Here is a 19,426-nt window from a genome sequence, read left to right as displayed (position 1 = left end):
ATAATACAATATTAATTTAGATTCAATGCAATTTCCCAGTCTTCTGGGATGTTGGAATTAATTATATGGAGCATATGATGAAGGCTACTGCAGTGTTGTTCTTTTCTCTCTTTTTTTGGTAAAAAAAAAAAAGTATGGTTGCATATTTATTTTGGCACCTCTCCTCTCCTGCTAAATTTAGCTTACCATTAGATGAAATTGTGATGAGTCGTTAATATTACTAGACCCTTGGTCATCTGAATAATTCAATGACCTTACTTTATAAACACACTGTTGATTGATGGGTCTTTGACATGGAGACTACAACATTTCTTGCAGAGGACACTAACATAGAATCAGCCTTGATTAAAATGTCTTTATTAACATTTTAAAGTAGTCCACACAAATTCCAAAAACCATACACTCAATAAAATGTCTGACTATTCCCCATTTGGATGATGGGTGAATTGCCTGAATTTGCAGCCACCATTTTATACAAACTGTCCACAGTACAGCATTACAGTCGGGTTAACGTAGTCTCTTAACAAACACATGACCTGCTGGATCAGATATGGGATTCTCAGGCATGGTGCCTTCCTTTGCAGGTGCTGTTTCCTTGGTAACCAGACGGTCTAGGAGTGAATGGTTGTTGTGAGATGTGGTCAGGGAGGGGGGAGGAATGTAATCATCCTCCATTTTCTTTGTTCTCATTCCCGCTGCTTGTGGCCTACTTTAGTTCATCGTATCAGAAACCCTCTGTCTACGCATGTCTGATTACAATATTACTTACTTTCTTAAATTAAATAGATTAATCAGACCTCTAAATTATTATGGGATTTGATAAATAACATTTTAAAATGTTATATCTAATTAGCTTATCTCTGGTCTGTCTAATATCGATTCCTTGAGTTTGCTAGTCATGTGTTTGGTACACATGAATGCATTTGAAAGCATTTACAATGTTGTTTGGTTATGGTATATCTATATTCATTCGGTATCGTATATTCATATTCATATTCAGTGAGAACAAAAAAAAATGCATTCATGTGCATCCATCACATGACTAGCAAATGCAAAGAATCAAAGTGACTCTTCTTGATTCTGAAAGAATGAACAGTCTGATATTATATTATATTATATTATATTATATTATATTATATTATATTATATTATATTATATTATATTATATTATAATAGTAGATTGCTAAATTACTTTTGTTTCAGTGAGGCTGTTTACTGACCTTCCCATCATTTGTGCTGTTAATGTGTTTGCCTGCTTTTGTGTTTGCATGATTGAAGAGCCTCAGGCTCTAGTTATATCACAGTTAGGGAGGACTTTAGGACTCATAGTCATAGCCGCATATGTGAGCCACTAACACAACATCACTGATTCTCTGTTCATCTGAAACAGGAAATATAGTTAAACTTTCAACCATGTGTTGTATTGCCCATAACCTCTAAATATTCAGTCAGAACAGAATTGTTTTCAGAAACATTTCTGTGCTAAAACAATAATTAATGTATCTGACTCACTTATACATTACTGAAAAGGGATTTTTTATTTATTTTTGCAATTCTGTAATTCTAGTTAATTTCCTATGGCCTGGTGTCATTAAATATATACTGTAAAAAAAACTAATAACCTAATTTCTGACTAATGTATTCTGTTTTGGTTGTTCCAAACAATAGCTTCACCATTAGACTATTTCAGCCCCTCAAAAAAAAAAAAAAAAACGCCTGTGTATCTGTCCTCTATGCCTTTCCCATGTAGCCCAGGGGAGATGTGCTGTACAGATGTAGATCTGAGGATCACAGCATACAGTGAGACAAACTGTATGTTGGGTATCTCTTTATGTCTAGTCACAATGCAGAATCAGATGCTCTGATTTTTAGAGCATTCCCTTCTAAAGAGAGCAGGGATAGGGTGTTACCATGGCAACTGTCGAGAACTGCTGCCCTGCATTGGCAGCTCACTAACACTCTTTCAGTTATTTTCCTCAAGGGATAGATCTTTGAGCAGATTACCCAGTATCCACTGCAGCATAATACAGCAGAGCACAGAAAGCTCAATATATATACGTATATATATATATATATATATATATATATATATATATATATATATATATATATATATATATATATATATATATATATATATATATATATATATATATAAAATTAAAAAAGGAATCGCCATTTCCTCTCCTGGCATCATTAATTTAACAGTTATTGAAACACCTCCTGGAGCCAATTAAAATGCAGAAACATCTAATGTCTCTGCATGGTGCCCATTTGGTCGTGCATTCAGCCTATTTGATCTGGAACAAGACTAGCCAAATGAAAAAGATGAACCAGCTGTGCTTAAATCCCTGTGGACAGTCACATATGCTTCATCATCAAACATCTTTCCATTCTTCCGTTCTCTTTTTATATCTTACCAAACACACATTTTCAATTTAGGGTCTCCTGTGCTGTCAAGAATAATGAAATCTGTCCAAACTTTGCTGAAATTACTGACAGATACTTTGTTCACTGTGTCCTCATAATATAAAAGCAATTGTGTCAAATTCAACCACTGCTCTAGCCATCATGTTCCCGGTAAATTGGTTGTCTCCATTGATCAGCTAGTCTGAATTTTAAATGACTGATTTTGGGGCTGTGCATGTTCTTTACATAATCCAGCCTGTCCTTAGATGGACCTCACCCAAGCGTATAAAGGCATGTGCTTCTCCAGAGAGGTCTGGTTGAGTGTCTGGTAATGCAGTTTAACGCTGGCTGAAATTGGGATCTGTTCAGTCTGGAGAATGCAGCAGTCTGTTTGTGAGTAAATCTTTATTTGACTAATGGAGGGCTATTAGAGCAGAATTACAGAGACTTAATTTAGACAATTAGAGGATAGTCGTGATTGCAGTGAATGCCTTGGTACTTCGTATCTGTGCTGCTAAACTATTTGCGCTACAAACCAGTATGTTTATGATTATGATAATTCATTAAAGGAAGTTAACAAATACCAGTTTGCAGACTGTTTTTGAAAAGGCCACGTCTAAGTTAAAAAATAAGGTACATAATTCAGTAGTATGTGGATATGTTATGTGATGTTGCAATGTTACACTTTATTGGCCATTTACACTGTTAGGTTGTGTTAAACTGTGTTGAGCGTCATTTAAGCTATGTTAGAGTGTGTTAAGCTGTGTTTGTCACAGATGGGTGCATAAATCGCACAACACAGCGGAGTATCAAACAAACAGTCTTTAAGAAATCCAACACGGAACGCAAATGGAGAAAACAAGAAATACCGCAATGTACAACCACGTAAAACATCAAAGACAACATCAAACCAAGAACTGTGAGGAACTGAAGACTATAAATACACAGGGTAGCTAGCCAACAGAAACTGAAACAGGTGTGTAACATAATCAGTAACCATGGAAACTAACTAGGGAAACAGGTCCAACAGAGGGGAGATGTTCACTCTGGAGATGGGCGCAAAGGTAAACACCATGGCAGAGATGACGGAGGGAGGAGACCAACTCTCGAGACCAACCAACAGAGGCAAAGACAGGAGACGTGGAGATTCAGGCAGAGCTGAGGGATGATGAGACCGGGCAACACAGAAGGAGCTGGAGGCATAGGCGGAACCGCAGCGACAAACAACCAAGGTGGAGCCAGGGTGCCAGAGGACTGAGGCGGAGCTGGTGTGACTGAGGACCAAGGCGAAGACAAAGGTAGTCAGATGAAGCCAAAGGGGTGGAGGGACGGGGCTCAGCCAAAGTCCCTGAAATCCATGGTCTATGCAGAGAAATGTCTGACCAAGACAGAGTTGGAGGGACGAGGAAGCCCAGTGGAGCCACAAGAACGACAGTCCCAGGTGAAGGCGAGGGGGCAAGGAGCCAAGGTGGAGCCAAATTGTCAACGGGCCGAGGTGGAGTTATGGGCGTTTATTGAGTTCAGGCTCCAGGGTGATGTTGGGCTCAGGCAAACTGAACATAATCCTGACAGTGTTTTAGGGGCTGTGCATGGTGTTGGGCTGCTTAATGGCTGTAGATGAGATGTTTTAGGGTGTGTTAAGCTGTGTTGAGCTATATTACGGTCAGTTAAAATGTGTTAGAGGGTGTTAAGATGTATTGGTTTGTTTCTGTATGCTGTGTTGGGATGTTTAGGGTTGTGTTAAGATATGTTTGGCTGTGTTAAGCTGGGTCAGGCCATTCTATAGCAGTATATCAGGTTGAGGTTTATATTATCACACTAGTGTAGACCCCACTTTAAAGCGTATATAGATTCAGAATCAGATGTTTGAGGTTGAAGCCTCCCATCCCCCAGCAACTGTTCCTTCATGACCACAAACCATGAATTAAAACATAAAACGTGGAAGTCCTTAGGGTATGTGCATGTATATTATTACTGGAGGGACAGGAGCAAAAAAGACAAAAAACAAGGAACAGCAGAGAGAGACAGAGAGATAGAGAGAGAGTGGGGAAAATAAGAATGTTTAATGTGTTCCTGGTCTGGTGTATAGTGGGGGGATGGTCAAAAAGCTTTGGAGGAGCTGCTGGCACCAGTCACAGAGAGAATTAACACAGCCGTGAATAATGTAAAGCTGTCATATCAACCGCAAGGAGGCTCTGCTCATACAGACAGATGGCTTGGTGATGATTTTTTGGAACTATGTTATCCACAAGCTTAAAGGCAGACTTTGCATTTATTGTGTATTCCAGACATATTTGAGCTTTTTTTTTATCTAATATGCTATACAGATTGCAGTATTTGTTTTTTGAGCTTGAATGTAAATTAATGTTAAGTCAAATTAATGTCACAATACACAGTTTCAGATTTACAGAAAATCATGATGTTAATGTTTAAAATATCTCAACATCAAAGATCATGTTGCATTTAGCAGGTTAGAGCATGGGTGATATAGTGTGTATTTTGAGACGATACAAGCAATCAAGCAGCTGTGAATATGCAGATAAACTGGACATACAGTATATATTTAACTCTAAATATAGAGTTGTGAAACAATTCATGTTCGTTTTGACGTTTACACAGCTTCCTGGTTAAAAGCACACTACATTACGCTATACACTGTCACTTATCACTGTTTAATCTATACTATAGATTATAGTATACACCAAGTACTGTTTGATACTGTAATAATGCCAATAAAAAATGCATGTGTATTTCTGGATCCAATATTACAAATGTCACTTACAATCCTGCAAGTGCTTCTGTGGAGGAAAAGAAAGCAAAAACCTACATTCCCTGCCTGTCTGTTTTAATTATAATAATAATACATTCTTTTTTTGGATTTCTATCTGGTCCAAATTGGCTGACACTGTTGATTAGCTGTTAGCTGAACTTCCAGATGTTGGATCTACAACAAACCTGGTAGAACATCTTGATCAAGGTGATTAGAACTGGTAAGCAGAACAAAAACCAAAAAACATTTTTTTTTATAAAAGTGAAAAAAATACTTTCCTTCGACATAAGCCAAAATGTTACTAATGTCACAATATATATATATATATATATATATATATATATATATATATATATATATATATATATATATATATATATATATATATATATATATATATGACAACCTTTTACATCTAAAATATCATTTTTTATATGCATCATATTTTCAGTTATGTAATTAAAAAAACATGAAATGATTAAAACTCACATTAATTTCTGCAACCAGTAAAGCTATCTAACTATACAATTTAAACAAAATAGTTTATTTTTATCTTTTCTAATGGGAAGTGTTGTTTGCTTTTAGACTAACTGAACAAGACTTTTCAATTAGACCAATATAAAAAATATCCACTTTAAATAAATGACACGGTTCTTTCACTTTTTTCAGTGTACTGTACTGCAGTCAATATGGAAAGAGTTATTTTTTAAAAATCCTACACCCATTTATAGCTTGAAAATATGTATTAGCTTTATTAAAGGGTTAGTTCACCCAAAAATGAAATTTCTTCCATTAATGACTCACCCCAATGTTGTTCCACACCCGTAAGACCTCCGTTCATCCTCGGAACACAGTTTAAGATATTTTAGATTTAGTCCAAGGGCTTTCAGTCCTTTGAATGTAAGTGTATGCACACTTTGCTGTCCACGTCCAGAAAGGTAATGAAAACATCATCAAAGTAGTCCATATGTGACATAATTTGATTAGTTAGACTCTTTTGAAGCGTCGACAATACATCAAAGATCATGTTGCATTTAGCAGGTTAGAGCATGGGTGATATAGTGTGTATTTTGAGACGATACAAGCAGTCAAGCAGCTGTGAATATGCAGATAAACTGGACATACAGTATATATTTAACTCTAAATATAGAGTTGTGAAACAATTCATGTTCGTTTTGACGTTTACACAGCTTCCTGGTTAAAAGCACACTACATTACGCTATACACTGTCACTTATCACTGTTTAATCTATACTATAGATTATAGTATACACCAAGTACTGTTTGATACTGTAATAATGCCAATAAAAAATGCATGTGTATTTCTGGATCCAATATTACAAATGTCACTTACAATCCTGCAAGTGCTTCTGTGGAGGAAAAGAAAGCAAAAACCTACATTCCCTGCCTGTCTGTTTTAATTTGTATAAGCGACAAATAACAAAATTATAATAATAATACATTCTTTTTTTGGATTTCTATCTGGTCCAAATTGGCTGACACTGTTGATTAGCTGTTAGCTGAACTTCCAGATGTTGGATCTACAACAAACCTGGTAGAACATCTTGATCAAGGTGATTAGAACTGGTAAGCAGAACAAAAACCAAAAAACATTTTTTTTTATAAAAGTGAAAAAAATACTTTCCTTCGACATAAGCCAAAATGTTACTAATGTCACAATATATATATATATATATATATATATATATATATATATATATATATATATATATATATATATATATATATATATATATATATATATACATATATATATATATATATATATATATATATATATATATATGACAACCTTTTACATCTAAAATATCATTTTTTATATGCATCATATTTTCAGTTATGTAATTAAAAAAACATGAAATGATTAAAACTCACATTAATTTCTGCAACCAGTAAAGCTATCTAACTATACAATTTAAACAAAATAGTTTATTTTTATCTTTTCTAATGGGAAGTGTTGTTTGCTTTTAGACTAACTGAACAAGACTTTTCAATTAGACCAATATAAAAAATATCCACTTTAAATAAATGACACGGTTCTTTCACTTTTTTCAGTGTACTGTACTGCAGTCAATATGGAAAGAGTTATTTTTTAAAAATCCTACACCCATTTATAGCTTGAAAATATGTATTAGCTTTATTAAAGGGTTAGTTCACCCAAAAATGAAATTTCTTCCATTAATGACTCACCCCAATGTTGTTCCACACCCGTAAGACCTCCGTTCATCCTCGGAACACAGTTTAAGATATTTTAGATTTAGTCCAAGGGCTTTCAGTCCTTTGAATGTAAGTGTATGCACACTTTGCTGTCCACGTCCAGAAAGGTAATGAAAACATCATCAAAGTAGTCCATATGTGACATAATTTGATTAGTTAGACTCTTTTGAAGCGTCGACAATACATTTTGGTCCAAAAATAACAAAAACGAAGACTTTATTAAGCATTGTCTTCTCTTCCGGTTTTGTTTGAATCCGCGTTCACGACGCCACAGTGACACTGTAAGACGCTGTGACGTGTTATCTGGTGTATTAATAAGTGATTAGGGCATCCGGGACATGCACACTTACGCACCATTTTAAAAAAAAATATAGCAATACAAACAATGTAGAACAACATTGGGGTGAGTCATTAATGGAAGAAATTTCATTTTTGGGTGAACGAACCCTTTAAGCAATGTTACAGTCAAGCAGTCAAAGTTAGGCTTTTAAAGAAGATAATACCAACTGGTATATTAAATTATAAACTTGCCAATCAGACAATAGGTAGATTTAGGGTAGTTAGTCACTTTAAGAACATTACGAACGGTCTTTACTCACTTAAGGAAAGGCATCTGACCAAACGTTAAAACTATTACAACTATTATTTCCATTATAGAGCTAATGTAGGCTACTTCGAACTAGCTAGATAAATAAATAAAATGTTCCAAAAATTTCTGACAACCTTAAGCTGGTATGAATTACTTTTTCAAAATTGTTCTCCAAGTATGCTGCAATTTATGGTTGACTGCAAACCAACTGTATACACTGAATTTGTAATGAAATGTAGACGTGATTGTGATTGCATCGACTCTGACCCCTGCCCTCTGACCTTCTCAGGGATCCAATCGAGTGATGATGTCATACCCAACGGCCTCCTATGACCAGCTGGTGCGGCAGGTGGAGGATCTCCGTAAGGAGAACTCTCACCTGCGCCGTGAGCTTCAGGACAACTCACACCACCTGTCCAAGCTGGAGCATGAAACATCTGACATGAAGGTGAGTGAAGCTCAGATTATCACAAAATTATTAAACTGAAAGGCTTGGATCCACAGGGGGGCTTGGTCCACCCAATTATGAACATGGTCCATAAACTGAAATCAGGCCAGATACTTGAGCTTTGATTCTGGATGTGTTGTATCTGCTTCTGAATTTACATAACAGATCACACAACTGAAACTGTTACACAGCGTCAGGGTAATGTTTGAGAATGATCCACAGAATGGTGCAGTGTGTGTGGAGTATTAGTGGCCCCAAACAAAATTGTAAAAATAATAACCAAGCAATTTTCAAAAGTTTCCCAGCAGGTTTATTATACATTCTGCACTGCTCTTATCTTTTATTGCTAAATAGTCAATGGTCTGTTAAAAAGCTTATTATAGGCTTATTATAGTCCTCTGACATAAGTTGACATTTAAAAAAATTGTTTAAACAAAGCTTTAATTTGAAAGCACCACAGAGCAACATAGTTCAGGGTTCCCATTCGTCCGGGAAAACCTTGAAAACCTGGAAAATGTAGATGATCCACTGGTGGCAAGTTGAAGTGAACCCAAGTGCAGTTTAATTACAAATCCAAAATGTGCAAACCATGAACAGAAACAAAACAAACGATGACCATGACTCGATAACAGACTTGACTTGAAAACAGAGAACTCACCAACAGTGGTTTAAACAATACTCAACAAGGACACATGGCAAACTTGGGGGTTTATTAAATACACAAAAGGTGTGTTCGACATTGGCTGCGGCCGGATGCAACCGATCGGCGAGAGTAGCCGCATGCAGGCGGGGAGGAGCTGCAAACGGAGATGTGAAGTCGGACACTTTCTGCTTCCCGCAGTGACGCTCGCGCTGTGTTTGCATACTTTATCACAGCTGAAGTAAAATAAATGCAATATTTGGCAATACACAGATGTTTCAGAGACATTATTGTCATGTAATACTTTATTCACTGCTTAATACTGCGTGTGTTTGTACAAGAATAAAGTTCAACATATAAGCCTACATTATCAATGAAGTGGGGTCTACGTTTTTTATCAGTTTTATTTTGATAAACATGACAATATAACATTGCGACTACATGAAAGGAGGTTCCCTTCCCTAGGGGGACTTCCTTTCCTCGAGAATTTGAAGCAAATTTTTATCCAAAAAATTACCATGTAAAACGCAGTGCAGCTGCACAGCACCTCAGCAGGAAGCAGCTGCGTGCTGATTGGCTGTGCTGCTGCAACTGCAGGAACCTATGGCGAGACCACTGGGTGTGGAGGACCAATCAGGTCCCTCTAACATTCCCGCCTCAGGGGGCAGCAGAATTTGCATAGCCAGGGGTATAAAAGACCCTGTCTCGCCAAGTTCGTCAGATTATTTCTTCTTCAGCGACTCACCTCGCTGAGCTCTGGATTGAAGCCTGCCGTCGACACGCACCCAGCGGAACTCTGCAGCCTGAGGACGTCGGATTCTCCGCCCTCAGCCCTGCCTTCCAGCTGCACCATCCAGCATATATCCTTTTCATTACCAATCTGTGTGTTTGCCGTCGCTACACACTCCCCAAAAAGAGCAGAGACGTTGTTTAAAATGTCTCGTTCCTCCTGCGCCTCGTGCAGAGGGTTTCTCGGGGACGAGGATCGGCACATTATCTGCGTCTCGTGTCTTGGGCGCGATCACGTGCAGGCCGCACTCAACCAGGGCGGCTGCCCGGAGTGCGACGAGATGAAGCTGCAGACCCTTCGGGCTCGGCTCGCGAGCTTCGACCCGGATCCCGTCCCCTGAACTCAGCCTTTCGAGCCGCGGAAGAAGAAACGCAGCGACCAGAGGCCCCCGGAGGGTTCTGATGAGTACACGCCGGCCATTTCCCCGTGTGCCTCGCCGTCGCCTGTCATGTTCGCAGAGGAACAGCACAGCTCCCCTCGTCTGGCGGCTGCTGCTGTCTCCTTTGGCAGGCCGGAAGAGGAGGATGATGACAGCCTTTCGCTTGCTGCATCTGAAAGCGGGTGGTCGGACACGTCTCGGAGCACGCCACTTCGACGCGGACCGCCACGGGCGGAAAAACCTCAGTTGACGCTGAGCTTATGCGCCTGCTCACTAAGGCCGTGGACGACCTCGGCAAAAACCCGCTCCCTTCTTCCCAGGAGTCCACGAGGAACTTTCCAAGTCGTGGAAGACGCCAAATCCTCTTTTTCTCCCGCGCTCTCGATTGACGACGGCGCGCAGGAAAAGGATACCATGGTCTTCCTCCCCTTGAGGAAGCCGTCGCTGCACACCTTTGCCCACCCTCCGCCAGAGGATGGCAGTCAAAGGCTGTGCACCCATCGAAGGCCTGCCGCACTACTTCCAACCTCGCCGGTCGAGCATACGGCTCCGCCGGCCAGGCTGCCTCAGCGCTGCACTCCATGGCAGTGCTACAAGGCCAAACTCCTCCGTTCTCTGGACGAGTCTGTCCCCGACACCGAGGCTTTGAAAGACCTGCGAGGCGCCACTGACCTGGCCCTGCGCGCGACCAAAGCTAACACTTAGGCAATCGGCAGATGCATGGCCAACTTGACGGTGCTAGAGCGCCATCTGTTGCTCAACCTGACCGAAATGAAAGACTCGGACAAAACCGCCTTCTTGGACGCACCCATGTCGCCTTCAGGATTATTCGGTCCCTCTGTGGTTGGGTTCACAGAACGCTTCACCGAAGCGCAGAAAGCCTCACAGGCAATGCAGCATTTCCTGCCCAAACGCTCCAGCTCCTCTGCCAGCTGTCGCACCAAGGCTGGACCCGCTCAGCCCACCAGGGCAGCGCCACCAGCTTCCCAGCCTCGCACGGCTTCTAAGCCCAGACAGCGCTCCCGCTCTACGAGCCACAGCAGACCGCCAGAGCGTCGAGGCCCCCGACCCAGTAATGTGTCGAAACCCGAGCCGCCGAAGCCGTCCTAGCCAAAGGCACAAAGAGAAGGTGGATAATACCCGCTTCGTCCGGTTTACCACCTCGCTCTCCTCCAGTATGTTCCCCAGCTCCCTACAACCAGGTGGCTGGGTACATTACCTCCACAGCCAACGAGCCCGTAAACAAACACGCTCGCCTGTACACAAACGCTGTTTTCACGCGATCCAAATTAATCACAAAAAGAGTTTTTTCTCTGTAGGCAGTGTGCCAGCATCAAAGCATGTACCCCTACACTCAATCACTCCCCTATGTTCCCCAGCCCCCTGCACTCGGCTGGAAACATTATTCCCACAGTCAACGAGCCTGTACACAAGCCCCACTATTCTATGTCCCCCAGCCCCCGCGACCAGGCGGCTCTATTCAGGCAAATGGTCAGTCTTTTCGGACTGGTGTAAAGCACGAAGTCTGATCCCACATAGTTGTGAAATATCAGAAGTGCTCACTTTTTTACAAGAACTACTGGACGCGGGTCGTTCCCCCTCCACGCTCAAAGTTTATGTAGCTGCCATAGCAGCATACCACATTCAGGTGAATGGACAAGAGGGGCTAGAAGGCTTCACCCACCTCGCCCCCCTTCAGTCCCTATATGGGACCTGTCCACGGTCTTGGATGCTATGAAAGGCTCGACATTCGAGCCTCTTCATTCGGTGAGCTTAAAGCTCCTCTCACTAAAGACCGCTTTTCTGCTGGCACTCGCATCAGTTAAGCAAGTGGGTGACCTGCACGCGCTTTCCGTGAGCACCTCTTGTCTGGAATTTGGGCCAAACGACTCCAAGGTCGTCCTCAAACCAAGGCATGGATATGTACCTAAGGTGCTCTGGACTTCGTTCAGAGCACAGGTCATTTCACTTTCAGCACTTCCATCATTACAAGATGAGGAAGATGCGAATTTGCTCTGTCCTGTCAGAGCGCTGAGAATATACATAGAGCATTCCACCGCTTACAGGCAATCTGAACAGCTCTTTGTGTGCTTTGGCGGCCGCACCCGTGGGTGCGCGGTTACAAAGCAGACCTTGTCACGATGGATAGTGGATGCTATCTTGCTGGCTTACGAGTCCAAAGAACTCGGCTGCCCTATAGGCATCAAAGCACATTCTACTTGAGGCATGGCCTCTTCATGGGCTTGGTCTACTGGCATTTCATTGAACGATATCTGTGTGGCGGCAGGCTGGGCCTCCCCGTCCACTTTTATCAGGTTTTATAATTTGGATGTCCCTGCCTTACAGGCTGGGCTTCTCGCTGTATAATACATATTAACCCTTTATGGCCCGAATATTCTGGTCTGGGTTAAGTACTTGTATAAGGTCATAAGCATACATTCCCTTATATGACTCGACTTGTCTGGTCCTATCAGTATACCAATTATAACCCGACTCTGTCCGGTCGATATATATATATATACATATATCATATGTGTGCTATTCACATTGAAATAGCCCGACTCAGGTCTGGCTTATGTTAGGAACTTTCCCATGAATATCATATTTACGGGCCCACTTAGGTCGGCCTGGGGTATGGTGTCTCCAGGCTATCAGAGCCGTAAAGCGAGCACAGCGTTTTGAATTGGTCCCCCGACCATTTAGCAAACGCAATACGAGAGTACTCTCGAAAGGGAACGTTTCGGTTACTTACGTAACATCTGTTCCCTGAGAAGAGGGAACGAGTATTGCATTGCTTGCCGTGCTTACGCTTGCTCAGGGAGTCGCTTCAGTCGATTAACCTGACGAACCTGGTGAGACAGGGTCTTTTATACCCCTGGCTATGCAAATTCTGCTGCCCCCTGAGGCGGGAATGTTAGAGGGACCTGATTGGTCCTCCCCGCCCAGCAGTCTCGCCATAGGTTCCTGCAGTTGCAGAGCACAGCCAATCAGCACGCAGCTGCTTCCTGCTGAGGCGCTGTGCAGCTGCACTGGTAATTTTACATGGTAATTTTTTGGATAAAAATTTGCTTCAAATTCTCGAGGAAAGTAAATCCCCCTTGCGTTTAGCAAACGCAATACCCATTCCCTCTTCTCAGGGAACCGAGGTTACGTAAGTAACTGAAGCGTTTTACTGTTATAAAAAAACAGATTTGTGCGCATTAGTGGAGCTGAAGGGTTTTAGAATAAACACGAAACACACGTGAACACTGTCATGCGGTGAATCTGGCCAATCGTGGAACAGCTGTGTCGTCATCAGAGTCTGTGCAGCCTCGTACAGCCGCTCTAGAGAAACTGCACCGGCTGTATTAGCCGACTGCTCTCGAATCGTTCTCGCGGCACTTTGTTGACATACGTCACTGTCACGTGGCGTCGGCGCTGCCTCAAGTCAGACAAAATTTCTAACCAGCATGCACTGCTTCAAGTCAGCCGCCAATCGGTCTGCGCATCGCTGGGTGAAGTCGAACAAGCCTAGAGACTAATGACTAAACAAGACATACCTGTGAACAGTCAGGGCTGCGTTTCCCAAAAGCATCGTAAGCCTAAGTTGATCGTAAAAACGATCGTACAAGTGATCTTAATATTAAGGTCTGTTTCCCAAAAGCATCGTAACTTAAGTAGCACTTGAAAATGATTGTAGATCTACGAGTGCTCTGGAGTAATCGTAAAGCTCTAAGTGTATCGTAAGAAGACAGAGTTATGAGGTCACCTACAGGAAAACCGGCAGATTACACCTTTAACTTTATTCAAGTGCATTGTGATAATACTATAAGGTTTTGATTGTACTTTATTGTACAATTTTGTATTATTTTGTTTATTTTAATATTCTCATTATTATCAATGTTGATAAAAAAAATAACAGTTCTGCTGCTTAATATTTTTGTGGAAACTGACTTTATGATCACTGAATTTTTTTTTTTTTATGAGGGCAGGTAACAAACAAAAAAAATTGCTTTATATAGACGTGTTTTGATTGCTAATCCACATCAGATGACAATTATTAGGTGAAACGTTCAGAGGAAACGATTTCATATAAGGTTATATTTCAGCACTTCGCAAATGGACAGCGACTCTTAAGTAGCACTTAGAGCACGTTCTCGCGCGTTCATGTTAAGTACATTTTTGGGAAACGCACGTGGAATTGCTGCGAGTGATCGTAACTTCGCTCATAGAACATGCTCTTTAGAGCTAAGATACATCGTTATTGGGAAACCCGGCCCAGAACAGTGAACCAATGACAGAACTGAACTGAGAACACATGACTAAAACAACCAATGAGAACATAACACATGAGGACAAGGGAATCACATGACAATAATCACATGACAATAAGGAACACATGACAAGACCAGGAAACATGACTAAAAGCAGGAAACATGACAGTGAACTTGAAACAGAACCAACACACTAGACATTACAAAAAATTGCTGACAAATTTTCCCGTCCAGAAAAACACATGGAAATTTGAGAAAATGTTAAATGTCTTGGAAAATCATGTTGTTGTCCTGGAAAATATTTTTTTATAAAGTTCTTCGTTTTTTCTTTAGCCGAGAACAAGGAGTTCATCACTGGCCCAAAACAATTACATTAAATTACATTAAACAAAAAATTAAAATAGTTCACATATTTTTTAATGATATCGACACTGGTAACGAGAACATTTGTCATAATGTATGATTAAGAGCTCATATTAAAAACTGATTTTATAGTTAAGTCATGGCAATAAACTATAGATTGTTTCTGCCACTGAATTAAAAAAAAAAAGGTAATTGCAACTTTTTATCCCACAATTGTAAAAAAAATTCTCGCAATTGCGAGTCTACATAATTGTGATATAGGGCCCTATCTTGCACCCAGCGCAATTGACTTTGTACACCGACGCATGTGTCATTCCTATTTTGCACCCGCGCAAAGCGCGCTTTTCCCTCCACAGAAGCACGTCGCTAAACTAGTGACTGAACTTGCGCTCCCTGGGCGGTTCAGCGCAAAAAAGGAGGCGTGTTCCGGCGCAAACAATCCCTGGTGCTATTTTGCTGTTCCATTAAACAATTGCGCCACTGACCAGAAAAAACCTAGTTTAAAGTCAGTGGCGCGTTGCGCGTTGTTCATTATGCTATTTTAAGGGCGCATGCTTGACCATAATGTATAGCGTGCACAACGCGCATACACTTTGCTCATGTAATCTACACAGATGCAACAGTTATTTTTGCAAATCATAAATTGTTACACTAAAAAAATATTAACACATGAGATGACGGAAATCATTGTAGTGTGCCACGAAGATGTGAAAAAATAGGCATAAATCTAGCTTACAAATTATTCAGGCTAATTGTAATAATTAAGGATAAGACCTGTTTGCCCAATAGTGGCAAGACATATATGTATATAAGGACATCTGACAAATTGGTTTGTCCGTCAAGAACCAGGAAAAAAAATCGACTGAAAAACTGAAAAAAACTGAAAGACTGAAAAAAAAGACTGTGAAATCACCTTTACCATCATGTACAACATTACAACTTCACTTCTCTGTCTTTCACTGCTCTTACAAGAACATCAGTCTCCTCGGCTGTGAACCGCTCCTGGTGTGCGCCTGGTAAATACGCCATAATAATAGCAATCCATAATGGAACTTGCGCACCTGCTTTTAAAGGGAATGTTGGATGACGCTCTGATTGGTTTATTCACGTTACGCCCAAACCACCCCTATGAATAATGAAGCTACTTCAGACCAACCCATTTTAGATTTGCGCCGGGCGCAAGAGCCATTTATCCCGCCGGGAAAATAGCAACAGCGCCGAGACCCGCCCACAAAGTTACTTGCGCTTCGCGCTTTGACACTTGCGTTTCAGATCGTTAGAATAGGGCCCATAATGTGTTATAACATCACAATTGCAAGATGTAGTTGTTATAAATTCAGAATTGCGTGATATAAACTTGCAATTCTGACTTTTTCCTCACAATTGCAGGTTTATATCTCGCAATTCTTACTACTTTTCGAGGCCGATCTCACGAAAATGATCAATGTCGTGTGCAATGTCGTGGAATATATACGGCAAAATGAGTTTTGGTGTGCATATGGTACGTCGTTTTTGCCGTGCATATGATACGTACTTTATGGCGTATTATACGTACGAACCCCCCACCCTACCCAAAAGCGTGTCATATACACACCATAAAGTGCGTATTATATGCACGCGAAAAACTGCGTAGCATATGCACGCCAAAACTCATTTTGGCGTATACATTCCACGAGATTGCACTCTCGTACTATTGATACGCATTGTCATGAGATCGTGTTGACTTTTCTAAGAATTGTGAGATATAAACTCGCGATTGCGAGTTATAAAGTCCAATTCTGAGGTAAAAAAAAGACTGACTTTTTTCAGAATTGTGAGTCTATATCTCACAATTCTGACTTTATAAATTATAAGTTTGAGTTTATATCACAATTATGTAAACTCACAATTGCGAGAAAAAGTCAGAATAGCCAGATAAAAAGTCACAATTACCTTTTTTTATTTTTTTTTTTTTATTTTTTTTATTTGGCGTGATACTTGTATTTTATTCCCGCTGTAGTAAAATTGATAATGTCTTGATTAGCCTACTGAAAAAGAGTGGGAACCCTGATCAACCTAAGAATGGCTAGATTTTTTATTTTATTTTTGCAAATAAAAATGAGGTAAAGAAAATATATATTTTACTTGTTTAATCCTGTGTATAAATACCCCCTATTTAGTTCAGTCTCTTGTTGGTTCTTGTTGACACTACATGTGGTTTTCTGTTCTTCTGCAAATATGATATTTTGGTTTATTATTAAAAGACTAATTCTTGGAATTTGATATTCTCCTTTGTTTGATTGAACCATGATACAATGGGCCTGTTGGTGTGCACCAAAAAAGGCGTTGTTGTGCTCATGCAGTAAAGGGTATTTTTGGACTTTGGATATTTGTTTTTTAAACCTCAAAAAATAATTATAACTGAAGTTTATTCTTTTGGAATATTGTCTGTTCAGAATTTGATTGTTTTGTTATTTTCTATATGAAGTACATAAATGTTTTATAATACTATTGGTCATGTTGAGCAGCATGTTGTAGGTCTGTTTGGTGAGAGCGTGTCTCCACTCCATTACATGCATTTGTATCAGTCATGACCTACTTTCCACTAAATGTCTGGAGACTCTAATGATGAATGTCCAGCATCTCTGAGCTGAATGATGTCTGAGCACATTTTAAATCATTGTTGTCCATTACAGCTCTCAGTTGAGCGGAAAAGGCAACTAATAGACCATGGAGCTTATTGTATTATTGACCTGAGTCTTAAATTGCAGAATGTTTGATGTGTTACATGAGAGTGATGTCGGTTCAGCTTTCGAATTCCAGTAAAATGGGGAATCATATTCACATTAAACGATTCTGCCTATGAAATCATACCAACAAACCACATAAATCCACTTAAAGGAACACTCCACTATTTTTGAAAATAGGCTCATTTTTCAAACTCCCCTAGAGTTAAACAGTTGAGTTTTACCGTTTTCGAATCCTTTCAGCTGATCTCCGGATCTGGTGGTAACACTTTTAGCATAGCTTAGCATAGATCATTGAATCTGATTAGACCGTTAGCATCTCGCTCAAAAAAATTACCAAAGAGTTTCGATATTTTTCCTATTTAAAACTTGACTCTTCTGTAGTTACATTGTGTACTAAGACCGACGGAAAATGAAAAGTTGCTAGAAAATTTTCTAGGCCGATATGGCTAGGAACTATACTCTTATTTCTGCATAATAATCAAGGTACTTTGCTGCCGTACCATGGGTGCTGTAGGTGCAATGATATTACGCAGCGCCTGAAAATATTACCCAGATAGGTAACTTCCAACGTGACCGGCACTAAGTTTGTGTAGTTGCAGGTATTCCGTTTCAAATAGATACAGTTCAGGATCTGCACCAAAGTAAATATCTTCTGAATTGTCTCTCACAAATGTCTCCATGGTTGCAAGGCACGCTCCTTGTGCAAGCAGGGTGTCACGTTGGTTATGTTGACGGAATTTAGCCTATTTTCAGGGGCTGTGTAGTCATTGGGGCTGCTGCACCCATGGTACAGCAGGAAAGTTCCTTGATTATTATGCAGAAATGAGAGTATAGTTCCTAAACCATATTGGCCTTGAAAAATCGCAACTTTTAATTTTCTCTCGTTCTTAGTACACGATGTAACTACAGAAAATGATCCTATTTTCAAAAATAGTGGAGTGTTCCTTTAAGATGGCATTAAAATTCATCAGATGAAGAAATACTCTTAAAAGGTTGTGTGTAGGTTAAAAACTGCAGATACATGCCTGTTGCGAACAGTTGGAGTCAAGATTTGTTTAAAACAAATTAATACTTTTATTCAGAAAATATGCATTCAATTTATCAAAAGTGACAGTAAAGACATTTCATAAAAAATGTATTTCAAATAAACGCTGGGGTTTTTTTACTCCTTGTCCGTGTCTCACAGAGATCAGAAAAAATTTAAGCAGCACAAACATTTTTAACATTAATAACAATACAAAATGTTAAGTACCAAATGAGCACATTAGAATGATTTGTATTATGAAAATTCAGACATCACAGAAATAAATTACATTTTAAAATATATTAAAATAGAAAGCAGTTATTTAATATTAAAAACATTTTTAAAAACATTACATACATTAATACAATTTGAATTGTAGTTTTTATATATATATATATATAAACTACAATGTTGCATATATCCATTATGCATTAAGTCATAATAAATGAGTGACTTTTAAAAAATGGTGCGGTAACGATTTGATAAAAGACATCGTTGTTAAATAAATAGTAACATTTATTATTAATTACAATCAGAACATGCAACTATTCTGACATGTTTGTCTTTAGACCATTTACAGTTGCCAAGGCATATTACAGTTTTTCTCAATCGATTTGACACATTTCTCCTAACTCAGGTCACTGTTCTCAAAACAGTTAACACAGTAATCTGAACACTTTGTAATTGACCTAAACAGGTTGTAAATTGTCCTTCATTTCATGCAAATTACAAATCACATGCATCAATTGGGAAAAGGAAGCAGTGTAAGAGTGAGCGGTTTTGGAGAGGATAAA

General features: G+C 39.7%; 1 protein-coding gene across 1 annotated transcript in view; it reads left to right on the top strand.

The window, feature by feature from the left end:
• apc2 (APC regulator of WNT signaling pathway 2) overlaps window positions 1-19,426 on the top strand; it is a 56,256-nt gene that overhangs the window by 3,207 nt on the left and 33,623 nt on the right. Inside the window, exon 2 of the mRNA XM_079844082.1 lies at window positions 8,296-8,454. Within this exon, the coding sequence (XP_079700208.1) occupies window positions 8,311-8,454 (144 nt within the window). The 5' untranslated portion in view covers window positions 8,296-8,310. The remainder of the gene's footprint in view (window positions 1-8,295; window positions 8,455-19,426) is intronic.

This window comes from Gobio gobio, assembly GCF_949357685.1.
Source record: "Gobio gobio genome assembly, chromosome: 19".
Classification (NCBI taxonomy): Eukaryota; Metazoa; Chordata; class Actinopteri; order Cypriniformes; family Gobionidae; genus Gobio; species Gobio gobio.
Note: the sequence above shows the minus strand (reverse complement) of the source record. Positions and strands in the feature narration are given on the sequence as shown.